General features: G+C 46.8%; 6 protein-coding genes across 6 annotated transcripts; 3 read left to right on the top strand and 3 right to left on the bottom strand.

The window, feature by feature from the left end:
- Positions 1 to 505: 505 nt before the first annotated feature.
- Positions 506 to 1944, top strand: FOXG_19609 (uncharacterized protein). Its single transcript, XM_018399870.1, has 6 exons — positions 506 to 665; positions 742 to 1375; positions 1426 to 1445; positions 1502 to 1534; positions 1592 to 1659; positions 1719 to 1944. The coding sequence occupies exons 2-5, from the start codon at positions 1180 to 1182 to the stop codon at positions 1655 to 1657; spliced, it is 315 nt and encodes a 104-aa protein (XP_018244285.1). The 5' UTR covers positions 506 to 665; positions 742 to 1179; the 3' UTR covers positions 1658 to 1659; positions 1719 to 1944.
- A 137-nt stretch (positions 1945 to 2081) lies between these two features.
- On the top strand, positions 2082 to 2286 carry FOXG_07016 (uncharacterized protein; the record flags this gene model as incomplete). Its single annotated transcript, XM_018385651.1, has 2 exons — positions 2082 to 2091; positions 2198 to 2286. 2 exons carry the CDS (start codon positions 2082 to 2084, stop codon positions 2284 to 2286), a joined length of 99 nt encoding a protein of 32 aa, XP_018244284.1.
- Positions 2287 to 2378: 92 nt separating this feature from the next.
- FOXG_19608 (uncharacterized protein) lies at positions 2379 to 2748 on the top strand. The gene has a single exon (XM_018399869.1). It carries the CDS (start codon positions 2614 to 2616, stop codon positions 2731 to 2733), a length of 120 nt encoding a protein of 39 aa, XP_018244283.1. The 5' UTR covers positions 2379 to 2613; the 3' UTR covers positions 2734 to 2748.
- An 8583-nt stretch (positions 2749 to 11331) lies between these two features.
- Positions 11332 to 14374, bottom strand: FOXG_07014 (uncharacterized protein). Its single transcript, XM_018385650.1, has 7 exons — positions 13815 to 14374; positions 13347 to 13753; positions 13015 to 13295; positions 12741 to 12943; positions 12412 to 12639; positions 12296 to 12363; positions 11332 to 12234 (listed from the first exon to the last, which is right to left on the bottom strand). The coding sequence occupies exons 1-7, from the start codon at positions 13920 to 13922 to the stop codon at positions 11451 to 11453; spliced, it is 2079 nt and encodes a 692-aa protein (XP_018244282.1). The 5' UTR covers positions 13923 to 14374; the 3' UTR covers positions 11332 to 11450.
- A 1906-nt stretch (positions 14375 to 16280) lies between these two features.
- FOXG_07013 (uncharacterized protein) lies at positions 16281 to 16673 on the bottom strand (the record flags this gene model as incomplete). Its single annotated transcript, XM_018385649.1, has 1 exon — positions 16281 to 16673. The coding sequence occupies one exon, from the start codon at positions 16671 to 16673 to the stop codon at positions 16281 to 16283; it is 393 nt and encodes a 130-aa protein (XP_018244281.1).
- Positions 16674 to 18829: 2156 nt separating this feature from the next.
- FOXG_07012 (uncharacterized protein) lies at positions 18830 to 19306 on the bottom strand (the record flags this gene model as incomplete). Its single annotated transcript, XM_018385648.1, has 1 exon — positions 18830 to 19306. One exon carries the CDS (start codon positions 19304 to 19306, stop codon positions 18830 to 18832), a length of 477 nt encoding a protein of 158 aa, XP_018244280.1.
- Positions 19307 to 26218: the final 6912 nt, after the last annotated feature.

Raw genomic sequence — 26218 nt, 5'->3', positions numbered from 1 at the left:
ATCCCACTTGCCGTGCACTGACTCAAACTAGTGCCAGCCTAACAGAGCCAAGGCAGGGTTCGCGGAGCAATCTAACACTCCCCCGTCAAGCCACAAATGCTAGCGCTCAAGCACGGTTCTCCTCATAAATCAGGTGTGACGAGGCTTATTGGTTTAATTTATCCTCTTCCGTCCCCAGACCCGGTTCTCGGGTCTCTCCGCGTCAGCACAGGGTAAGTTGCCGGGTCTCGTCTCCAGACCTCAAAGCACTCAAGAGTGTAGAACTGCGACCAGTCTGTTATTTCCTTTCTGAGTATTCAGGGAGGAATTCGTGATGATATTTGCCAATTCATAGGCGCATTCCATTCCCTCCGGATATCACCGTTTGCAGACATCAACCTCTCGATTGTCTGTCGTCCAGACTCTCAGCAGTGGACCCAACCCGACCCTCAGCACAGGGCTTGTATCACCTTGGCCCGGGTGGTCTGCCCTTCCCTTAGCGTCTGGACGTCCAAATGCGGGTATACTTGTTGCCATCCGGGAACTATCATTAGCGCGGAGTCGTGCCGTGTGATGGTTTCACGATCCGGCGACGGCGTAGAAGTCTAAGTGCTCGGGTATACCAGCCACTGAGAGCAGGAGCGAGATGAATCAATTCAATAGGTGAGTCTGATTATTTCTAAAAAGTAAGATTTTCAACATATTCCCCGACAACCACAAGCCCTTGTATTAAGAGTTCGTCGTGCTGGCGATGGGAATAAGGGAACCTGACTTCTTGGGCGTGCTACCAGCTGAAGGCCGTTTGAGTCAGCGGTCTGCCATTGACGATGAGCTGACGCACAGTGCCTTCTTATTGGGCGCTACTGCGACAGTTTGAGTGGGAAGCATTGGTCGAAGTCCATCGCCTCAGACACGAGGCTGCAGATAGAACGCCACAATTAATTACCCTCCTCGAATCCTGAAAGCCCGATCTGCACGCCAAAACCGGTCTAGAGACGCCAGTCACGCCACACAAACTCACCGGAATTACCCCTAACTTAGTAAATTCCTACGTGATATCCAACCTGGGTACCAGCCCCAGGCTGTCGTTTATATATTTAAAACGCCAACTATCTCCGAGAAACACTTGGAATCTCGCCACTCGACTCTCGACCCAGACATGAATATATTTATTCCAAGCTCGCACTTCACGCCCTTGTCATGAATTCAACGGACAGCAGCACTGTGGGTGCATACCCGCCACCACCCGGCGTGGTACCCAACTTCACGAATCCTGAATCAATCGCTTCTCGTGTTGTCCTCGCAGCAGCCCTTTCCCCGGTATTTACGATTCCCATTGTTCTGCTGCGGCTATATACTAGTCGTTTTATCATCAAGTGTTGGCATCTGGATGATTGTAGGTCCCCATCTAGTAAAGGCACGAAGGGCTTGCTAACGCAGTGGCAGTCTCTATTACAATTTCGCTGGTAATTAATTCATTCCCAGAGTTGTCACCTAAAGGCGCTAATAGGTCGATCCATAGATGTTTGCGATTGGATACTCCATCGTTAATATTGTGCGTAGGTTTATCTGAATTGAGAGCTGTTAGAACCAGCGCTAACAAGGCCTGCAGAGACGAGAAACGGGGTCGGAGTTCATATATGGGACGTGCCTCTTTCTAGCTTTACCAGATTCATGATGGTATGGCCCTAAATTCCCATCGTTGATGAACATTTCTTCTAATAGGACTTGGTATCTAGCTGGGAGCGATTCCAGGCGCAGTAACATACAACCTGTCTACTCTTTTCACCAAAGTTTCCATTCTTCACTTCTATTTGCGCTTTTCACAGGACAGAGCATTCAAATTGGCCACATATTTTGTCATGTTCGTCGTCGTGGGGAACAATCTCTCGGCAGCATTCGCATTCTTATACATGTGCCGTCCTATCCCACGGTATTGGGATTACACCAGGCCAGGTTCATGTCTGGATGTGGGCAGTGCTTTCATCACTTGTGCTGTCTTGAACTCTGTCACCGATATCGTCATCCTATGCCTACCTATCTGGTTGTTGCATCCACTTCGAATGCGGCGACTTCAAAAGATAGGCGTGACACTGGTCCTGATGGCCGGCGGTTTGTAGGTTCTCAGTCCCCGCTGCGCCTCCCCCCGTCTCACATCTCCTGGGGGGTTGGTCTTTAGAGCGAGCAACAGAGCTGACGTATGGAAGCGTGTGCGCAGTGAGTCTTATCAGATTGGCGTCTATTCCATCTGGACTTCACAACCCCGACATCACGTGGCGCTATGTCGTCAATTTGATCTGGTGGTAAAGTCAATGCCCAAGCCACTTGCTCAGCAGTATTCCTAACCGGAAGGAAACAGTATTGTTGAAATGTATGCTGGAATAATCTGCGCCTGTCTACCTTGCTTGAGAGCATTTTTCAAATGTTACTTCCCGAATCTGTTCCTCATCCGGCACAACACCGAGGCACGGCTCTCTGCTATTCCGAGCTTCGTCTACCATCCGCAACAACCAGGAGAGCTCCATGTAAGCCCCAATAGGAGCAGAAGCACACTCTCAAAGGCGACGACAAGTTATATACCAAGCATGGAAGCCTGCAATCCAAACAGCGTGCCGCCGATTGAGACAGAACGTCATGGCTCAGAGAAGGCTCTTCTGCGAGACCGAGCTGAGGAAGAAGAGTCCCCGTAAATGGGGTTACCATAAGGCAATTGATAGGGACGCATCGTCCTTAGGGACGCTCCAGCTTTTATAACATCCGATTGGCCCAACTTTTCAAGACCCATAAATACTTCACCATGAAGGCGGTGAAACCAGCTCCCTTAACAACCGTAGCTCTTGTTATTGAATTGCACAGAGATGCTGGGTGTGCTTAGTAAAATTAAGGTGATTATTTTTATTAACGCGGTGAGATCTCTCTAGGGGTTTATATCCTATGGATTCCATCTAGGACTTTAAAGTGTGATCCTGAAGTCAAGGGGAAGCTCCCAATTATTCCAACAGTACTTCCCAACCCAGAAGCAACTACATCGTTAATATTCTCTAAGAATGGATTGCGCAAATGTGTCAATACGCTAAGTATGATTTACTCCACAGAATTAGAATCATCCCGTTTAGAGCAACTATCTACTTTTTCTCTTACTGTGATTGAAGGAAGAATCTCTTCGTCGCCGTTCCGCAGCTCCCATTGACTTCTTTGTCTCCGAATACTCGGTTGCGTTTTCCGCCCACTAGCACCATGCATGGGCAACCAGTATAACATGTTAAGAAATCCCTTAACATGTTAAACAGAACAAGGTAAGAAAAAATACAGATTATAGGATAACAGGATAAGATAACAGGATAACAGGATAAGGAACACGATAGTGGGCCAATGAGGCGATGAAATCAAACAATTAATTTAACGACTCTATTCTATATCAGTCAATATCCTCCCTGTCTTCTAAATCATCATCTGAATCAGTAAGACCATCTTTTAATGCGGAAAACATCATCGGTAACCCAAATCTACCGCGGGATGTAGGTATGATATGACCTTCGCGCAACCAGCTGCCTATACACTCTACCCTCTCAATGTTTGCACATTTAATCCGCAGCCTATCCCATGAGCATGTCCTGCGCGCCCCAGAGAAGGCTCTCTCTGGCTCGGACGACTCTGGTGAGATGGAGAGTATCGCGATGGCCATGCGGCTAAGTCGTGGATATCTTCTCCGCTGCTCAGATGCGCACCACCATTGAAGCGGCGTAGAATCGATCTCTATCGGTTGAGCGGTAATAAAGGTCATGAAATCATCCTCACAACGCAATACGGCGGTCTTTACCTTCATATTCCTTGCCAACTGAGCTAGTTTATTACTCTCATGTTCCACAAAGTCCGGGGCAGCGCTCGGAGCGGCCGGAGGCTTAGTAGGGAGCTCAATATTGTATTCTTCCTCCCAAATCGCTTGTGCTCCGCCAATTGCGTTGTCGTACCACTCATCCGGCCAGTTCTGCTTAATGTATGCGTCTCGTTTCGAAGGGTCGAGAAGGAGAGCGGCGGAATAAACGGGAACGTCCTCGGTCATGGTGTAGTATTTATTCATAATGAACCAGCCCATATCGATGGCATGTAGCATGCGTTCATCGCGTATCTCGGGTGCGCTGTAGTGCTGCTGTATTCGTATTAGCATCTATCTTAGCTGTTGAGACCGGCGATGAGATGTCCTCGCTACGTCGCAATGAAATGGCTCACCTTCTCGTTTTCATAATGAGAAAGAAGGCAGTCCATTAGAAATAATGACTGTGAAAGAGATGCTTTATTGCCCTCAGCGCACAATGTGGCCCCATCAAAGGGTTGGAGAAATAGGTACGCTTTCTGAAGCAAATCCCAATCAGCCGCTGTCAATCGATTGTCTCCGAGGATCTGCTCGTGTTCATGCATGAATTGGACGATCTGCGACTTCTTTTTGAAAAGCTTATCGAGGACATGATACCATGAAGACCACCGCGTCTCATTATCGATCCCTAGTCGCAAACCGATTTCATCGTCCCAGAGCTGGCTATTAAGCGATGAGCAGCGTGCCCAAACAGCCAGACCGTGCAGTTTACATAGCGCAGGTATGCCATTAATACCTAGATAGTCCTCATCAACATCCGATCCCGAGAGACGTCTGCGTCTTCTATTTCTTCTGGTGGTGAGGGCTTGAGAGAAGCGAATTAACAGGTCTTCACTAGTGACTTCAGATGCGGCTTCAAGTGCGGCGATGAGGGCTTCATTCGATGACCCGAGAAGGAAGGCTTGAAGGGAGAGGTTGATGATGTGGCCGATGCAGCGGATGCGGCGTTTTTTGGGGTCATAGTCGATCTACCGCTCATCATTAGATTAGTCCTTCAAAAACGGCCGCCAACTTACATTAAGATTCTCTTTCAATCGACGTGCTATGGACTCCAGACATGTATCGTTTGACGTAGCGTTATCCCCGGTGTGATAGCCGAATTTTGGCATGATTCCAAAGGTCTCGAGAATACTAATAATGAGATCAGCTTGCCGCTCTCCAGAGTGGTTGCCGCGACATTCCGGTAGCCCTAGAAGTGCCTTCTGCAGCTGATAATCCTGATCAACCCATTGAGCACAAACAGCCAGTAGCGCATGACGATGTGGCGATGTCCAGAAATCGGTGGAGATGTGAATAGGCGAAGACGCGATTGCTAGTTTGCCTTTGATCTGATCTCTATAGAATACGTGATTTTCCGCAATGTGACGCATGGCCTGACGTCTGGACGTGATTAATTGATCACCGATGGTCGGATTGCATGCCAAAGCGAGATCCTTCAACTCGTTCCATTCAACAGCTGAAAAACGAGCTCTCCGCCGTGTGAGCAGTCCTATAACAGCCTCACTGTATGCCTGCCGGTTGAAAACCTGCCGAAGACTATCCGGTGTAGGAATAGATGCAAACATGGCGGGTAATAAGCGTTGATTCGATGATATCGGCGAAGGCGGCGGCGGCGGTCGAAGCTGTGCAGCATGGCGGTTTTTGATATGCTGTACAGCTGTTGCTCGATGCCCATGACTCCATTTAGGGCATAATCGGCACACATAAAGCACAGTGCCTTTGGTCTTTCGTTTGCGGCCGGCGGCAAGCGGTTTATTCTTATCTGGATACTGCCGATCCATAATAGAAAAGAAGTTTGAAGGCAATTGATCAGATGTCTGAGAATTAGAGTCGCCGATCGACGATAAAATATCGCTGTCTGAAGCCATAATGATGGGTATGAGATGAAAACTATAATACGAAAAGTTTCCGGTATTTGTGATGTCTGGGGCGATAAAAAGCTGTTATATTCAGCGATGGATTGATTTCCATAGAAGCTCTTGGTTCTCTATCTAATGAGTGGAAAATAGGTCGGTTTCTCATACCTAGGGTGAAGGGCCTCCGGAGCCGTTGTGCTGAAGAACTTGCTTTTCGGGAAACATCGACGACACCAACTGCTAACCGGAAGTTCGGACTTCCGACGCGCCAGTCAGCAGCCTTTCTGAGCGGCTGAGAGACCTTCCTTCCGGTTTGATCAATGTATGACCTTTTGGTCCGTTTGATGTGACAAAAGCAATGAAAAAAGCTTACTTCAGTTATCCTGTTTATTCTGTTATTCCGTTATAACAGATTAGTGTGAGAGCTTTAACATGATAACAGAATAACAGAATAAAAAAATATTAACATGTTATACAGAACAAGCAACAGAATAACAGAACAAGTTGCCCATGTATGGTCGCTCGTGGAAGCGTTTCTGCTGTGCTGAACCGCTTGTATCATAAAAGAAGCCTTCTTGGGGAGTTGGTGAAGCTTCTCGCGATGGAGGAGGAATAACGAGAATCTCGTCAACTATATCTAATTGCTTCCACTTCTTCCAACGTGAAAAGCTGATATGAACAGGTTTCCCGTTGTTGTTTATATCATACTTGTAACTCTTCTCATATTCCTCTCGTAGGCGGTTATCTTCTTCTTTTTGTAATTGCTTTAAGCTGCGGCATTGGCGGCGAAGCTCCTCTTGTTGCTCGTTCTTCGTTGAAGCGTTGAGACTTTCTCGCACCTGCTTAACTGTAACGCTGTTAATATATAATCCTGATGGCATTACCTTCTTCCTCTTATTCCTCTTGTTGTTTACAGAGGCAATACGATCAAGTCGGGTCTTTATGTGCTCTTCTGCGAAGCTGTTCAGAACTACAGCCTCACATACGACATCTTCCAAAACGCCGAAGGAATGACGAGTAGGTGAACTGAAGCCATCGCGATAGTTGCGTTTGAGATGACGAGTAACTTCGCGAGCATCTTTAAAACGCGCTTCTTTTGGAAGAAGTGACGGTAGAGCAGGATTTGTAACAGCGAGAAGAGACTTCTTCTTCTCCCTGACTTTGTGAATGACTGCCGCCTCATTTACAGGGAAAATTCCGCTCTTCTCGAAGCCGTTCATGATGTTGTGAACTGAGAAGCCTTCTTTAATTATCTCGCTTAGCTTGCTGACGAAGTCGGAGCGCTTGAAATTGAGATAACCTTGGCGGATGTGATGCCGCAGACGTTTTTGGTGAGAATTTTTCAGCAGCTGAAATACTCCAACATCTAGAGGTTGTGTATGATGTGTTGAATGGGGAGGAAGAATGAAGATCTCGATATCGAAGCGACCACAATAATCCATGAGCTCCAAGGAGGTCTTGCCGGTAAAGCCGTCGATAACGAGGAATCGCCAAATCCGCTCCTTTTCAGGCCGCTCAAAATACGGCTGATGCCAAATGAAGTCAGGCATATCGATATCTCTCATATACTCATCACAGCCAAACCAGTCAGTAAAAGTGATGCCTCTAGACTGTGCCTTTGCTGTGCATTCGAAGGAATTGCGATTAAAATGACGGATCCAATCCATCGAGATCTCTGCGTTGGAAAAGCCGCTCTCAGAGCGAGCGAATCGAATACCTTCATCCAGAGCGTTAACATCCCAAGATTCCGTTGGCCAAGTCTTAAACACCATTAATGGAGGTATCATGACTAAAGATATGTCAGAATAAGGGCAGAAGTCCAGAGAATACTCACATCCAGCTGCATTCGCGCATCCAAGCATCGTGGTTGATTCTCTGTTGGTGAAAGAAACAACATCGTGTTTGGCGTTGAGCATCTTCTTCACGATAATTACCTCAAGCCTCTCGCGAAGGGCACCAATCCGTATGCCGCATTCATCGGCGCTGAACATCTGTGAGGCCTCGATATCTCGATTTCTAACAGCTACACCAAGGTCAGTATAGAATTGCTGAAGATCTTCAATATCTCCAGCTTCAAATCCTGCCCTTTCTCGGTCGAAAGCTCGAACTAACTTCTTCTTCTGCAGCTGCGGATTATCGCGAAGAAACCGCCTGTACCATCCATCGCCGACAGGCCCTGCTGGAGGCGTTCGTGATGCCCTCAAATCATTTGCTGCCTCTTCAATAAGTAGCTGATTACAGGGAAAACCTGCTCTCTCGAGCCAAACGATATACGCGATCACGGCACGCTCCTCAGCCTCATCGAGATTCCTCGGCCGGCCGCGGCTGTTATCACTGAAGTCAGGTTTTCCGTACAGCTTCATTGACTTCAGATGACGACCAACAGCGCTCTTGGAGGCGCTGAATCTATCCGCAGCTTCTCTCACGGTGAGAGGTTTCCCTTCCTTAGTGTTGCGGTGGCGGCGTTGTGCGAGCAAAATCGCACGTGCAGCCGCAACGGCAGGGTTGGGTTGATAAAGATCAGTCATAGTGACGGTCTAGATGAAAAGTCAAATTGAGATACAAGATATGGCCGAATGATACTTAGAAATGTCTTTCAAAAGTTGGGTTTTTGGTGGTGAAATCAAGCAAATTCGGACTGAGCGGGGTATTCGGCTGTCCCAGAATTTTGCCCTTGTCCCAGAATTTTGCCGCCCACTCTATGAGTGGGGTTCCTTTTTAGTCAAACCCACGAGTACTTTGCCAAGTCAGCATGAGCAAACAGATGAACCAATCAGCCAATCTACCAATATGGTAGGTGATATTCGCCGGTAATGAAGTGATACTGAACTAATAGCAGCATAATGGGTAAGTCTTACCGTTCCAAAGGCCGATAACTCGTCATGTATTCAGCTGAAGAATCAGAAGAATCATCTAGATCCTCCTTGGACCGAAGACTGCTTGGCTGATCAACGGCATGGTCTTCAATCGTAGGCTATTTCTCAACAGTCAAAACGCCATCGAATCGCAATTTGGGTCAGGGAATTCCCACATCATCAACTCCGGCCCTTGCAGCCGCTGCCGGGGAAAGCGTTTGCCGGTCCCATCCGCCCGAGCAACGTGAGCGGACGCTTACGGGTGTGCCAGGGATACTCCCGCTCTGGTTTTGGTTTTAGCTGTCGCTAGACACGCTCGAGGCATAGTTCAGCGAGGAGGCGACGGTGAGTGCCGACATCAAGGTTTGCGCAGGGGGCCTTGTCATGGCTGATGACTGCAGAACTAGGGAGTCAGTGGACCCGCCACTACTTCTCGTTGAACTTGAGTTGTGCCCATTGTCCGTTTCGTAAGCCATTTGTTGTAACGAGAGTGAAAAATAAAAGAAAGAAAGAAAGTGAGAAATGGAAAAGAAAGAAATGTCGGTAGTTAGGCCTTCGCTGTTCGATTTGCTGCAGGAATTATATTTGCGGTTCCGACGTCGTCGAGTCAAACTTATCGAGCTAATGGGTCGGAATGGATGGGGTCATGTTGCTCTTCTATAATTTTTCCCTGCCGGTTGGTACTGAATCCTTGCGTTATGCCCGGCCTTGCCGCATTTGCCACAATGCATAACCCTCGGTCCCTTCGACCCTCTGCGATCACCACTTCTCGACGACTCGGCCGCTACCTGCGTATCAACATCCATCTGATCAATTACTTGTGATGCCTCTTCTATAGTTAAAGGCCCTCCTCTCTGTAGTCTGGTCCTTTTCCCCCTCCGGTGCCTGCCTATTATCCTATTCTCTTGTTCAAGTTGTTGAACCCTATCCTTTAGTAAGGCCACCTCATGTATAAGGATACTATTTCCCTTCTCAAAATACTTAACAGCCTGAATAATTGACTCTGGGGAACTGCTCTTATGATTGATAATCCGTGCCTGTAGATATTTGGAATGCGATTGGGCCTCTAGTACTGTCTTTGGGGTCCTTGAAGCCCAGGGGGTCGAAGGTGCCGTAACCTCTGCAGGAGGCGTCGGGGTCCGTAACTGCACATCAAGCTTTGATATCACATTTTCTGGGTTAAAAGGAGCAAGCCCAGCTCCTCTAAAACCTCCCCGGATATTGCTTTCTGTAAAAATGGCTTGAAATGCCGTATAAAAGGCAGAAAAGAACTCAGTCTTAGAAATGTGGTTAATAGAGCATCTGATCAGATGCTCTATCTTTTGACCCTAAGCGTCTTTTAACGGCCCAAAGCACCCAACATCGAGAGGTTGAAGTAAGTGAGATACATGAGCAGGCATACAGAGCGTGATAATCTTATTCTCTTGGCAATATCTCTCGAAATTGGCCGAGTGGTGGCTTTCGTGACCATCAAGGATCAGAAGGTGATAGGGACCAGTTAATCGGTTCTTTGTAGACCGACCAAACTGTTTTAGCCACTCAAGTCCTAGCTCATTATTTGTCCTTCCATTTTGGTTTGTTGCAATAACCCAATCGCCTGGGAGTTTGCATTCTTGGTACCAATTTGCAAGGTGAGATTGGCCTGCACCAATGATGAATGGCGTGATCGATTGACCTTCCGCATTAATCGTCTGGATCACAGTAATCCATTCCCAGTTTCCAGGCTGCACTGATTTTGGTCTGCCTTACCTTTTTGAACCTGTGACAACCATTCCGGACATTATGACACCCATCATAAAGCCTGTCTCATCAAAGTTCCAGATATCATCTGATCGGATACCATACTTCACGATTGTGTTCAGTACAAGCCTGAACCAGCTACGAATAATAGTTGGATCTTCACATTTGGCTCTCTAGTAGTCGAATTTGCGAAATAAACTCGTCTTTAGCTCTAGTTGCCGCTTAATGAAGTTATGAGCCCAGCGCTTGCCGACAGGTGACGAGTCGCGGTCAGCAAGTAGAGAATTGGCCATTTCTTCCACAAAACATAATCGTGAGGGAAATCCTCGCGAATCTAGGTCAAGAATGAATTGGATTATTATCTGTTCTTCTAGATCAGATAGTCGCCTTGACTTTTGGAACGTATCGCGTCGCGATTGAATGCCATTGTGACGTCGACGTAGCTTCCAATAGTTAACCTCATAAATATTTGCAGTGCGTCGGAGACTTAGTTTTGGGTTATTTTGAAGTGCCTGAAGGGCAAGAAGGATTCTAGCTTCATCTGAGGACTGTGGCATATTTGGTTGTTGAGAAGTATCTGATCAGATAGAAATGTTATGATTACCGGTAATACCATGGTATTGAGATTTCTTCAAACCATACCAAGTCTTGGCGGTATTTACCATACCAATACCAACTCATACCAGACCATTCCGATCACTGGATTGTTGCGACCCAAGGCGTTGAATTGTTGTTCTAGGGGTGCGGCTGAGCCCCCGATTATGGCTTTTTAGCATCATTTACTACCATAGAGAAAGAAACCTCCTGATCATGTTGCGAACTACGTGGATGGTGAGCTTTATTAGTGACATTAACCCCCGGAAGCGAAATCATCAGATCAACTTCCACTACTAAAACCATGTATTTCTTTGCGATTGGGTCATTTTTAACTGTCTCTATGCCTACACCATGTACAATATAATCGAGGTCGTCTTAACGTGAGTTTCACCACAGTGTACGCATCAGTTGTTGACCTTAAGTATGTAAAGCATTCTAGGCACCTGGTTAAAGTTGCAATCAAAACTATAGGTCTATCAATCATGAATACGTTCCACCGTGTTCAATTTAGAGATATCCTTAAAGTTTCTACACTCAGTTCATAACGTTCTAGCTAAGAGAACTAGATCCTAGTGAGTCGGTGTTCTTCGCCTCGGTATAACAACGTGGGAGTCGTTCCTCATCAGCGGAGTATGGACAATTGGCCTCTTCTCTCGCCATATCGTAGACCCATCTCTCATTGGGTTGCAAAGTGGTATTGCCGTATTTTTCAGTTCCAAGATCGGTCCACTTGGAAGCTAGGTAGAACCAACACAAGGCATTACTGACTGTGCCAACTTCGTCAGACACGCCCGTCCTTGCGGCATTACTCATATTCTCGTATAAATCATCATTGGTGAACAGATTCATGAGGTGATGAGCAACAGCCCTCCAATCACCAGGCTCAACAAGGAATCCGTTGATCGAATTCTTGACCTGAAGAGGGATACCGCCTGATTTCGTTGCGACGACTGGCCGACCAGCATGCAATGCTTCTGAAACCTTCACCTCAAAGCCCTCACTAGTTGAGAGTTGGAGGACAACGTGGGCTTTAGAAATCAGTGTGTTGAGTAATTGATCATTTGGATCTAGACGCATCACACTGATGTCCTGCATGAGTTCAGGGCAAACCGACATTATCTGATCGAGTGTCTGATCGTAGACAATGCTGGAGTCTGGATCATCAACAGATTGATTACCACACAGGACAAGCTGAGGAGTATCCCCAATGCCGGTCACTTCGCATTGGCGGCGAAATTCGGCATATGAATCTACGACTATTGGAATACCCTTTGAGGGATCGAACCGGGCAATTTGAATGATGTATTTGCGCGCCGGCCAGTGCAGTTCGGTCCTTCGCTAAAATTAGCAGCCTTGTTTCTCGATGCGGTAGGAAGAGTTTTGTATGCACTTACATCTTTTGTGCGTGGCAACTAGCATTGTATATGTTTCCATAGTATCCAACATCCCAATCTCCTAAAGGCTAGTTTAAACCATAGAGCCAATCCGTAGTAGCTGGCAGATAAGCTACTTTTGCTCTGGGGACTGTATGAGGAACAAATGCAGGAGTTGGGTGGCTGATATACATATCCGCCAGTTGTATGTTGCTCCACAAGAATTCCCAAATATCAGCCTGGGCCGAGCTGTCTCTGGCAACTAGGTCACTCCTGATTTGGATGTGAGAGCGATATAGAACTGGCCGGTCCGGAGTAAGCCTTTTAATGAGAGGAATTAAACCTGGCATTTGTGGGTCATCGATCTGTTGTGTAAAAGTCAATGTGAGCTCTACCAATACATTGATTGCAGAGAGTTGATGAGGAAGAACTTGGACACTCAAGCGTGAAACAGAAGGACACTGACAATTATGACATGAGCACCGCCTTCCTCCACAGGGCATAGTGGGCCGGACTCCGAGAGCCAGTATCGATATGCATTTTCGGTAATCCAGTGGATCACAGCATTCTTTTCCTCAGCAGTGATGCGTTGGCTGGGAGGACTCACTCCCTGCAGGACATTGTGGATATTCTTGGTAATTCTGAGTGCACTAGGAAGCGGTTTAGGAACTATCGCAACCATCAGCTACGTTAACAAGACATGTATTGGATCAAACCCCTCGGTTTAAAATAATGCTTACCGTACCAAGATAGATCAACCCCTATTCGACGCGCAAAGCGGACTAGTGCATGACGCATCAGAGCCACGCCGCCACCTTGTGGAGTAGAACTGAAAAATGCGATACGAGTCTTGTTGCGACGTAGCTTCACTGCATAGGTCATCATAGTCTCCCAGGTGGAGGTGCCACATGTGTCTTTGTAGTTCTGAAGAGTTGTTAAATAGGCCCGAAACCCAACATCAGTCTGGACAAAACCGCGAAAGCCAACTTGTAGGAGAGGAGCTTGCGAAGGCCCGAAGTGCCTAAGGCGAGGTTAGTGGTAAAGTTCACCATCTTCGAGATTGTCTACTCACATAACGCATTTTCGAACCATTGAATCAGCCTGCTCGTCAACACATTTCAAATTCCAGAAGTCCCTTCCGCCCTTCCTGCCCTCTTCATCCTCATCCTCTTTCTCAGCAAGTACCACAATCGGAACAATATCCAGATCTAGCCACAGGCGAGAGCATAGCGTTTTGCTTACACTCCTAAGCGTAGCTGGTAGACCGGCACCGATAAATTTGGCAAAATTATTGTGTGCATAATCCTCAACCTCCTTGAGGACGTATTCTGCGATGACATCTCGACCAGTCGCTTGACTGTCGTTGAGGTCAAGGTGTTTGACGGAGAAGTCGATGAGGTAAACACCATCGTTGATGGCTAAAGCAATGAGTGCAGTTTGGTCGTTTGAGAAAGCAGCTGATATGCCGAGGTATAGCCTCTGGAGCGCCGGTCGAGATTAGTACAGCCAATGACTGATCTGACAATGAAGGGGAGCTTACCGGGAGAGCTGGGCCAAACTGACCTTCCTTCTCAGCAGCACTACTTAATCGCTTTTTGCGATGTGCTGAAGTAGTCTTGGAGAACTTTCGACCATGTTTGAAGGCCATGATGGAAAGAATGAAGGGGCGGAGGCTCTTAGGTCGACCCGACTGCCCAGCATGAAGCTCTGAGGGAGATTCATCGTTGAGACGGGAGGGCTCTTCCAAGGAAGGAAGGATTGGTAGACCACTTTCCGTACCGGTCGGGGGCCTTTGGGGCCAGAATAGGGCCAGGTTCAGCTGTTAAATGTAGGTACTGCGTTGCAGCATTAGGGAGAGCAGCTTTGTAAGGTCGAGCTCTGGGCTCTTCCAGTTGAAGTGGTTGATTTTGTTCCGACATTATCGAGTTATCTGCCCAATATAACTTGATTGACAGTACTTGTACTCCCCTATAACTTTCTTGTAAAGGCTGTTTACTAAAGCGTTTTTCGAGATCTAGTTGGGATGGATTAGAGATTGTGGATAGTAAGTTGAGCGAGAACTTTAGGCATGATTCTATATGGGAGAGGCACACGACAAGCACATAAAGTCAGCATGGCATATGGAGCAAACAGAATCGTAAGATCGCTAACGTATTTTATAAGCGAGTGAGCCACTATACTGTGTAGTATAAAAACAGCCTACCCTATAGAGTTCTAACTCATAAATAAAATAGCTAAAAATCTAAAAAAATTATTTCTATACTTAGTATAGTTAATCATACTAATTAATATTTTTAAAAGAATTTTATCTATTTTATTTTCTATATAAAACCTTAAAATACAGTGTATTTCACAGTGTAAATAGACTTTATTATATAACTTTATAAAGAAAATAGTTATAAATTTTATAAAGGTAATATATAAAGATATAGTAGTTAAATATATTATATTATATTTTTTAGCTATTTTAGAGTTAAATTGACCTTTTACAAAAAGTTTAAAAAATGGCTTTTAAGGTGAGAAATATAGTGGCTCACTCGCTTATATGGCTCACTCGCTTATAAAATACGTTATTAACAATGTACTTAACTTGTATAGAGGAAGCATGCTTAGAAACAGTTAACCAGTGCCGTGATTGACTTAAAGCGCCATTCACATGACAGAATTCAGTTGGGATGATCTGACGTCGTAAAGTTAAAAAAACGGGGGGGCTTATGGGTGTGGTGGTCACTAACTGGTCATACTCCGTTTCCAATACGTCATGCTACCAAGACTGATATTCCATTGAGTAACGGGAGTAGAGTGCAGAAAACCTCATTAACGGATATCAGAGCCGGCATCATGGTATTGAGGCGAAGATTTGACCAGGGATAAGATGCCGGCGCCTCTGTACCATATATCATACGCCCGAGAATGAATCACACAATGAAAACAAGTGACATATGCCACTAGCAACACGATGTGAACTCACTGGGCATAATGCAGGTCACGGTACTCGAAAGTGATTTATAGCTTGAAATTGAGTTTAGCGGATGGCCATCGTGGCGCTAGCTGGCACATAAGGCTGACATCTACTCCGTACATACTACTGATAACGTGAGGGTCAGCTCATGATATGCTCATGTCATTAATGTACTAATCTTTAGAGTTGAAGAGATTCCCAAAAAAAAAAAAAAAAAAAAAAAAAAAAAAAAAAAAAAAAAAAAAAAAAACTTCAATCCATTGCTGACAGCTCCTGCTGATGTGTTAGAACGATTGCTCTGGGGCTGACCAGAGCTTTGAGGGCATAGCCACTCAACCACATATTGCTGCGGTTACGTGACTACTGCCTAGTAATAGTAGATGACAGCTTTATCCATTAGATAGCGTTGACAGTGACAGCCTCTGGAGAAATCAGTGATCAATATGAAGATATTCGGATATTGACTACATTAACTTAATGCCCAAGCCGGTGATGGACAGTTTGAGAGAAAATAGCCTCATGCATCAACCTAATACGTGTATCGTGGGTTATTCGGCATTCCTTCGTTGAAGATAACTTGCGTTCAAGCAGCTGAAGAAGCGAATATCTAAAGAAAGACTTGAATAAAGCTTGAGTGATTTACTTACCACTTCCCAACAGCTAACTTAGTTTTTCGGTGGGAAGAACGAAAGCAAAAAAAAATATGCAAAATAATAAAATAAAATAACAACCTCCTCCGCCGCCAATTTCGATCTTATATCCGCAGTAACGACACACCACCTCCCGTCACATGCCTTTACCATGCTTATGATGGGCACCAGCGACAGTCTTCACCTCAACGATGATGTTTTGGCCCGTCTCCGCTACTGCATGGGCAACCACCTCTTCCCCGAATGGCCACTCGCCGGCCATTTTCTCCGGTGTATCATAATCTGCATAATCAAGAGGATCAAGTAACTTAGTCGATAGTAACGTTGGGCGCCTTGGCTCCAGCGATCTTGTAGAAGAGAGGCGATATAGTTGGCAGCCAAAAGTCGGGCCAGGTCACAAGTCCGCGACTCTTATACGGTTCCACGGTGAGGAGGTGATCTGGGTTTCGAATAGGAAAGGCATCGGAGTCGAGAAACAAGATTTCTTGACATTGGGCGTAGCTTGTATCGAGATCAAGAAGACTTGACCAGCAGGCGCCTTGGCGTAGACGAGAACGCCGTCGCCATGATCCCATTCTTCGGTGCTGCTTGAGTGGATGGCATATTCAACAAAGTCCTCGGGTTTATAGCCTAGCGTGGCCAAGACCCTGAAGGCGGAGTTTTTGGCGGCTTCGAGGGTAGCATTAGTGCCGAGGACGTAGATGGATCGTTTAGCTCCAGAAGGATCGATGTGGTAATCGATGACCGTCAGAAAAATGTGGTACAGTAGCTCTGGACTGTTCGTCATGACGAAGGATATGAAACCTCGGCTATTGGTCTGTGTAATGATATTTGAGTCAGGTGTTTGTATATGGGATCTAGTTTTATGAGGAAAATATTGTACAGTTTCTGATGTGCGGGGTGGGTGATATATGCCTTTTATGTTTCAAGAACCTAATCTTATGCACATCTTTTTGGTATCACGGGCTGACTACATGGTGAAACCCTGGTTAGCTGGTGTTCATCCAGAAAGAAAAGGGTTGGTTTCTCGCACATGCCAGCCATTGAACTAGGTTCTGGACACGAGACGCACTTAGGGCGGGGAGATTCGAGATTTCGGGCCTCTTTGACTCATACTCAAGGATGATGTGGCGAGATGGTGAGGTAGTGGTACAAATCATGTCTATCAGATCATATGGCGGACCCAGCCTACAGACCATGTCCATCAGATCATAGGTCGGATACAGCCGAGAGCACAACACGACGCTCTTAACCCGAACTAAGAATGCAGGGTCAGGTTACATAGGAACCACCATGTCTGAAGTTATTTTAAGCACATAAACCCTGTTGGCTACCCTTGTGCCCTTGTTTGAAGGGCGCAGACCGGTTGATTTGCCCTTCACGTAGATGCCATGCCTGCAATAAGCAATACTACTCCCGATTATCCGAACAGTGATAATCAAAATTCAAACCATACACTACTGGGATGGCTCCCAGTCATTATGACGGTGTCACTTTTGATTGCGGTGGTTTTGTTTATGTTTATTCCCAGGTATTCCTTTCTTAGTAGAAACTGATACTTATTTCGTCGCCTAATAGCAATACAGATTATACGGGTTGGTTAGATATGGCAGGACTGCAGGCACAGTAGGGTCCAACAGCTCCCGGGGACCTGTATCGACAGAATCCGCCAGCACTAAAGACAGGGATTTACCTCATCTCGATGCTATTGCTCCCCCAAAGACAGGCAAAGAGATGAGGCTGGAGCTTACAGACGGAGCGCACGTCTCTTGGGCGATGCTGAGTTCGGACACGATATGGTATATCCTCTTGACTCCTTAGTTCTTGTAAGAAGTACTTGACTGATCATTCACCTCCCTGTTTAGTGCCATCTGCCTAGAGGGTATTCAGGATACTGATATGGTTCGTCACCTGGCGTGTGAGCATACCTTCCACTCAGATTGCATTGCTACGTGGTACCTTGCAAAACATGATACATGCCCCATATGCGCATTTCATTTTGCATCGCCCAAGCCTGTGCTGCAGAGGCCAAGCCAAGCGCATGTATCAAGTCATCGGGCAAATGATAGTTCTATATTAGGGCATCTGTAGACTTGTATCTTACACATTCATTGTCCACCTTGCGACTCCAGCATTCATGCATAGAAGGCCAGGCTATCCTGGGTTTTTCCACGCCTTGGCTAGTAAACCTCAAATTGGATCACTTTTAGGATCACGAAGCGGTAAAGTTGCAGACGGAGTACGTTAAACAAAAGTCTGTGGCTACAAATGCAACTTCTTGTTTATATCTAGCCTAGTCTTCTTTCACCATGCCTTGTTACATGATAGATCCCTCCTTGCCTGAGTTTGTGTTACATTTAGTCTTCTGAACCTTAGGCTCTAGTTCTGGACCCTAATAACTGAGACTTGACTACCATGCACACAGCCTGCTAGCACAAGGACAGTCAAGTGTCAGGGTCTGGCGGTAGGGTAAGTCGAACTTTGCATTTAAGCATGATACAACTGTAAATGTCGTAAATGTCAATGCATAATTGCTCACCGATCTTATTGGATTGCGGTGGTCAACTTGCTCGTTCTTGCGCCCTTGCCATCATAGACCAGCAATCTTTTTGGGTATGTGCACCTTCTGTTGCAGACGGGAGCTCTTGCTTTAGCTGGTCTTTGATGGTGTATCAACTGACCCAGATTAATGTCACAAGCAATCGGCACTGGTACCTCCTCGGTCTACTCGCTGCTTATCTACGGGACACAAGCTAAAAAGGACACTTTTTAGGTATGGCTAGCTTACAAAGTTGCGTCAATTAACCCTCCTATACGAAAGCCAGTAAGTGTTGTCCTTAAACCTTCATCAATTTAATTATCGAATCCAGTGCACACACGAGCTATAAATCACAGACCACGCAACCTCGATTCAAGGGGGCTTTTATCCGGACTTAATTTTTCCTAACCAACCATCAAAGCCTGACTAAGCTCTTTAATTTTGCATGAAAGCTGTTTGTTTTCTTCCTCCAAAGCCAAAATGCGCTGCCTCGCAGCATCTAAAACATCGCCTCTGCTGAAGCAATAGTTCGTTTCCAAAGACTTTGCCTCCCCTGGTCTCTCGTCTTCCCGCCGTGAGGCTTGCAGTACCGTGAGCAACTTTTCGAAGCGCAGTTTCAAACGGGTCCGGTACTGCTTCTCGACGTTATTGTGGCACTCGCGAGCTTGCTGGGTTTTTGGGGCAACGGCTGGCTTCACTCGGAATCTCTTTGGCTTGCGAGATGCTGAACGCAATTTGACCCCTTGGCGAGCGGCTGGGGCACCTCCCCTGTTTTGGTGGTTGTCGTCGCAGTTGTCCTTGATGCCATTTTCCTCGGACAATCGTGTCGAGATTGTCTTCTCATCTGTGCCAGACGTGGCACCGGCGGAATTTCCTTCCATGCTCTCTGATCCTGTCCGACTTCGTCACTGCCTACAGGTGGGCTAACGTAGGAGAAGGCAAGATCTGACGAGCACGGTTCGATAGGAGAGGAAGTCGTCAAGAGTTGAAATGTCGCAAATGCTGGATTGGCGTAATCTGTTGAAAGATCGTATGACTTGATCCTACATGAAGTGTCGGTGAAAAGGGTGTCTAAGATGCATGAGCGTCAAATGAGACATTATGACGCTAGGGCGCTTCTTGCCTTGATGGAATTGATTGCGGATAGAGTCGAAAGACGGCTATGGGTTGTCAGCGATAGCCACTACGAGGAATGTTGGATGCTATAGGGTCAAAAGGATGGTTCGGATGCAATATCAGACGGGCGAAGGTGGAAGCAAATTAAACGTCACCTAAAGGTGGAACTGAGTTGCTAGCTTCTTCTACGCACCTCGAACAGGCTGTCTTTTTGTGTCCCAGTATAGCCCACTAAGATCGGTCGCTATGTGCTCCGGGTGGTAAAATTAAAAAAAGAACTTAGGCGCTATAGTATTGCTATCCACCGGACGATGTTGATGGTTTGCTCAAGTGTCATATTTATGCTCCACCCATCCATTCGCTAAGCCGCAAGTTTCTATAACCGGGTTGGGTTATTCCCACCATTCTGATAAATCGACCCAGGTGGCGTGATGGTGCAGAGTCTTGGAGTGTCATCGTGGTGCTACTTTGAGAAGGTGGTCGTATACTACTAGATGCTATGCGGTAGAATAGACTCTGAATCAAGATTAAAACTACGGTCTAGACTTTCACAGTACAACCAACCTCCCTATTTGTTGATCTAGCATCGACTTGTGTTAGTGATCATGTAGCAAATTTGCCTAGATATACTGTTTTAATAGTGTTAGTAATGACTTGTTCTTTTTAATCGTTTTTCTGGAGATTTCTTTGAGATTTTGCTAAGAGACCCCTTCTAGTAAGTTCGCGCTAGATGAACATATAGGGGATGATTTATACAACATGCACATAGGCGCGGGCTTCAAGAACCAAGTCCGTCGGCGTCAATATGCTTGTCTCGTTCTCTGCAATCTCGATCGACTGCCCGCCACCCCCTCCCCTTAGTCCAACTTCTGCTATACTCACGGCGATAAGGTGATCATTCAAGCCTCCGAAGTTTTTTTTCATTCCCTATGATGAGAGTTGGTGCCTGGCTAATATGGTTTGGTCGCCGGTAAACGGACGTTTTGATTGTCGCTTACATACCTGCAGGCAATTGCCGTCACTCGCGCCAGGTTTCCTTAATGACGCCCCAGACAGGGGATCCTTGCTGCAACGATCTAGAATGCTTAGGATCGGGAGGATCTGTATGCGTTGCGTTTCGATGCTTGAGATATGCAAAGCACCTTCTACTTAGTTATCGCAGAAACAACGAGGATACAGATTTGTTCCTAAGAAGACTTGTATTTTGGAGAGAATGCCCCTCCTTTTTCTTAGTTTCCCTGTGAATGAGTGGCAATTTTGGCGCCTATGGCCCTCCCACATTGTCCATCGATAAGCAACGCCACAGGGAGGCCTCTCCAGGCTCTTCATTGGATGAAGCTTATTGTATAGTTTAGTGCGCACATTGTTTGTTGGTCAGATCAATCGCCAGGACAAATTTAGATGCGTACGGGATGCCGCAAACAACTGACGACTGGCAATCCCTTCATCAAACAGTACAGTTCATCCCTGAAGCTGATGCTTCAAGACTCAACTTGACCAGGATTGCATATGGTGGTCATTACAATAGATAGATCCTTCTATCCCTTGAATTGTCGAGGACCTCCCGTCCGTACCGTGCCCCACAATACCCCTGTCATCAAGAAGGTGTTGAACAGGTGCTGGGGCCTCACGTGCAAGCAGGGATACTTTAAGATTACAGCCGAAATGGTAAAACCTCTAAGGGGTAGATTTCAACAGAACACAACATGAATACACCAATTCACATGAATGAACCGAATACACGTAATGTCTGACACTAGTTACCATCCAGGACCACCTAATGCACAATCCCACCTAATTCATAACCAAAATTTCGCTCCTCCCATACAAAATCCAAATTTTGATGTCCACAAAAACAGGCCCGACTCTCAATTAATAAATGAGACTTTGGAGAAAGTTTCTAGAAAATGCTCAATTTTTACTGTCTGCGTGGTTTTTTGACCTCCCGACCGCTCCGTGTGCGCTGGCAGTGCTTTGTTACGACCATAAAGTCATCACTTTCGTCCTCTGACCTGACACCCACCTCAATCACCGACTCGACCTCCTCATCCACATCCACCTCTATTTCTGCCTCTTTTGAGTCAGGAAGAGCTTCTCCAGCCGCTAGATTCTCCGACAGAGCTATGAATCGTCGGTTCGGGTTTGGTACCGCCTTTCTTTTCTTCCCTCGCCGCACCTGAGCCATCTGCTCCTCGAGGCCAGTAATCCGCGCATTCTGAACGGCAACCTTCATCTCTAAAGCTTCCAATCCCTTTGCGATCTTACTGTACTTCCGCCTGGTCGGACGGCTTCGGTGTTTGGCCATTTCCCTCACTTGCCGACTCGTTTTCGGCGTATCATCTGAGTGCAGTTGAGGAGGGCTCGGCGTCTTGAACTCTTCCAGCAGTTTTTCTTTGTCCGGCTGAATTTCCGGATGTGCTAGAGCTTTGTACCGATTTATTGGCCAATTTCCAGTAAACCTCTAGCCGGATAAGATAATCTTCTTCCTCATGCCCGCTTCCCTCGCTTTCGCGTATGCCCGAATAAAGTTGACTTTGTCAACCGGCGCAGAATCGGTCAAACTAGCCAGCTTTTGGAGTTCTTTCCGATACGCACCTTTTATAACATTAAAAATTCCATTATCTAATGGCTGCAAACCATGGGAACAATGTGCTGGTAGGTAACAGCAGTAGACGTTGTTCAGAAAGCACGTCGCCATCCACTCGTCCTGACTGCTTGTTAATGGTCCTATAGCGGGTAACTCTGCGGCGAAAACACCAAAATGCTTACCTGCGCATGGCTCCCGTGACCGTCAAGGGTAATAAGTCTCGTATCCGATGCATCACGAGGCTCCGTTTGGGGTAGATAGACGTCTTTCAACCATTCGAGAGCTATACGGTTGTCGGTCCAGCCGTTCGGGGATGTGATGTAGTGCCAGTCCGCTATTAATTAGAATTCATTCAGAAATCACTGTTTCTGCAGCTCTTTCCCTTTAAAGATAATTCCCGGTTTTAAAGAGCGGCCAGTTGCAGTGACAGCCTCAATAAACGAGGTCCACGTGCGCGACTGAACGCCTTTTAACATCGCCTTCTTCTTCGGGTCAGAGCTCCCGATTACGAGGCTGTCCAGGCCTTATGGACAACCAATTAGCTATGCCTTATAAAAACCTATAGAGTACTTGTAGAAGACTTACCGAAACCCACCATTATGCCGCCCTCGTCGACGTTAACCGTGTTCTCAGGCTTGATCCAGCCGTACTCGTTCTCCCGGATATCGAAGTACCAATTGACCGCCTTCGGAGTAAAGCCGTCAAATCTGGCGGCTTCTTGACGTTTTCCAATCTTGGTAGATAGTTTTGGGTGACGTTTGACGAACCTGGTGGTCCAGTGCTTGCCCAAAGGTTTGTTATCGCCTTGTTGTTGAAGGATGGCCTCGACACAGGCGCGGAGCTGGCTGTGCGAGGGAGCATAGCCCAGGGACTCTTGTCGCAGCAGCCAACGAATAAGCGTCTCCTCCTGGCTCTTTGAAATACGCTGGTGGGCCTGGATCCGTTCATTCCTGCTCGCTTGACCGGAAAGTCGCCCAGAAAGGGTCGACCGAGGTACTCCACGTTTCTGGGCCGCCCCCGTCTGTGACAGGCCTCTATCAGTAATATCGAGTATAGCCTCAGCTACGTCATCTTCGGTATAAACACGGCGAACCATTGCGAAAGGAGTTCCATCTATTAAATTAGATCAAAATTCGGCTCAAGTTGATGGAGTCGCCTAGGGTAGATGAGGAGAAATGCGAAAGAATTCAAAGTGCTAGAGAACTAGACCACAAGTCGGAACGGGGAAAAGTTAAGCCGACATTAAAATTTCATGAAAACTGCTATACAACATTGGTATGGGTTTGTAAGTATCTTCGCTTTTGGCTGAATGCGATGTACTTGAAAATTCGGAATTTGTATGAGAAGATTGAAATTTTGGTGGTCCATTAGGTGGGGGTGCCCACTAGGTGGTCCTGGATGGTAGATGAGATAGTCTCTATCAAAGACAGGGAAAGGATTGAAGAGCTTGCGGCCCAGATAGAAATTGTAAGTGCTGAGATGGCTGCTAAGTGAAGCCTGGATCTTGAAATTTGGATCGTTAGATCACGATAGCAGATACTTAGCTTTGCCGCTAATCCCCGCGCTATTTGAGAGTAGACTTCCATCTGCGGCTATCTAGTGTAGGGTAAGGGATTTCCCGATGATCCGCCAGATCCGGTGATCTGCCGGATTATTGCCAACTTACATGGGCGACTTCAATCTAGCATAGCTCAACAAGCACTTGTCAAAATGCGCTAAAACTACGAAGATGATATAATTATTTCCTTAAGACTTATTTCAATTAATTTCAAAGTCATCAAGCCATCGCGGTCGTTTCCTGTTCCGCTGCGATCGCCCCGAGTCCCGATATGCCACCACTACCTCCCGATCGCTCTCGACAACTAAAGAAGGCCTTTTAGGCCGAGTTTTATGGCTGGGTGGCGTCGACGCCTTTGTACTTGGGGTACTTAATGCTTCGTTGGGTGGCTTGAATAATACGGGGGGTTGGGTGACTGTGGGAAGAACGACGATGATTTCGTCCTGAATGCCCCCATTCTCTTCGAGACCATCTGAGCCATTTTGCCGTGCCTGATGCTTCGGTTGTATACTCCGCTGATTCTGCTTCTTCATCTCAAGCTGCTTTGTTTCTTTTTCCTGCCGTTTTCTTTCCTTTTTATCCTCCCGCTGCCTCTTCCTCTCTAATACCAGTTGCTTTTGCTCCTCTACTCTTTTCTGCCGCAGAGCCTTTTCAGTTCTCTTCTGGAGAACCTCCTCTTCCTTCTGCGCCTCCATTTCAATTTTCTTCTGGCGAGCTTGGGCGATCTTTTGCGGGCTAAACACCTGAGCTGAATTAGGATCCACACGATCAAAGATATAGTCTTTCAGGGCTTTACCACGCTGCCTGCGCTGTTTTTCACGGATAATTGTCTCACGGAGGCCTTGGTTCTCATGTCTGAGTAGTTCAACCTCGGCCTGAAGGCTTTCAAGGGTTCTCTTTAGCTTTCGGGCGCCTGTGTCAGAGCTGACTGAGGATTGCTTCACGACATGATCAACAAGTCGTCGTAATTCTCGTGCAGTAGGTTCTTGTAAAGCAATGGAATCATCCAAGCCACTTTCCACATCTGAGTCATCGTCCGTATTCTTCGAAACCTGAGATAGGACGACGTCCGGATCGAAAGGCTTGAGACCCGTCCGTCTCCACCCACTGGCGATGTTCTCCGGAGTGAAAGCAGCTTCCAATGCACCCCAGAACAGGACCCAAAATTCGCGTTTGGATAGCCCAGTGAGGCCTTGCGTCTTTGAAGTCCACTGAACAAGTCGGTTGGTATAGGCTGTTGATAAGGGCCCGAAAAGCGAGACGTCCAGGGGTTGCAGCCGGTGAGTAGAGTGAGGTGGGAACACCGCAACGATGATCCGATGCGCGTCACACCAGTCCAAGAAGTCCATATTGATGTGGCTAGAGTGTCCATCGGTGATGAGAAGGCGGTAATCGCGCCCATTTCTTGCTTTCGCCTTAGTAAAGCGGTCGAAAACACCAATCAGCCACTCTTTCCCCAGTTCGTGACTCGTCCAGCCAGTTTCGGACGTGGAAAAGAAGGCTGATTGATGCTCCGGATCAAATTCAGTGAGCCAAGTGTCCTGAACTTGTCCCGGCTTGCCCTGGTAGATGAGGAATGGGGGTAGCGATGTCATGTCTTGGCAGATGCACGCCAGGAATGTGATCCACGATCGGTTCCCATCCTGGGAAGCACCGAGCAATTTGCCTTGCCTTTTAGCATTGACATCAAATACTCTCTTCGTTCGGTTGATTACGCCCAGGAGAAATCCCTTCTCATCCATGTTATACGTGTTCTGAGGTAAGATGTCGTATTTGTCGATTTTTTCACGGATCTTCCATGATTAGCAACGGACCAAAGGCGCTACGAGTCTGCTTACTAGATCAAAATATGCTCTATACCGAGAAGCATTGTCGGCTCTTCTTCGTGCTATATCAAATCCATCAAACCAGGTACAATCGATCTCGTTGCGATGGCGCTGGACGAAGCTGTATGGCCAGTTCTTTCCGACCTCGGATCCCCGACCTGTCCATTCGCCTCAAGTGCTCTTGCCTAGCATTTTCTCTTAATGCACTCCTCCTCGGTGACGGTTCTAACTCGCTTGAATTCCACATGTTGATGCAGCTTCGTACACCGACGTCGTCGCAATAGCTTCCCTCCGACCTGAATCCTGTTCAGCGCAGCCCCCAGATCAAATCCAATCAAACAAATTGCCAAACAAATCAATCAAATATGCCAAAATTTTATTTCAATCAAACAAATACAAAATCCTCGATTTGAAATAACATTTGATATATTTGATACACAATATGCCATCCAGCGTCCATGCTGCCAGACCGTTGACCGCGCTTTCACAGCTTACCCGGAACCTGGCTGAGGAGCGACCCCAGCCAATCAAAGTCATCCATCAAGCCTTCCATTAGTGAGCTACCCCAGTACCACGGTCAGGCTGGTGGGGGAGAAAGTAGCTCCTTAACTTTTACGTCCCGTCCTCGCGACATCAAGTCGCGTCGGTGCTAGTTTGTTTACCTTTCAACGCGTACCATTCCTCCCACGAGTCGACGCCTAACCCG

This window comes from Fusarium oxysporum, chromosome 6, assembly GCF_000149955.1.
Source record: "Fusarium oxysporum f. sp. lycopersici 4287 chromosome 6, whole genome shotgun sequence".
NCBI lineage: Eukaryota > Fungi > Ascomycota > Sordariomycetes > Hypocreales > Nectriaceae > Fusarium > Fusarium oxysporum.
This window is presented reverse-complemented; position numbering and strand designations above follow the sequence as displayed.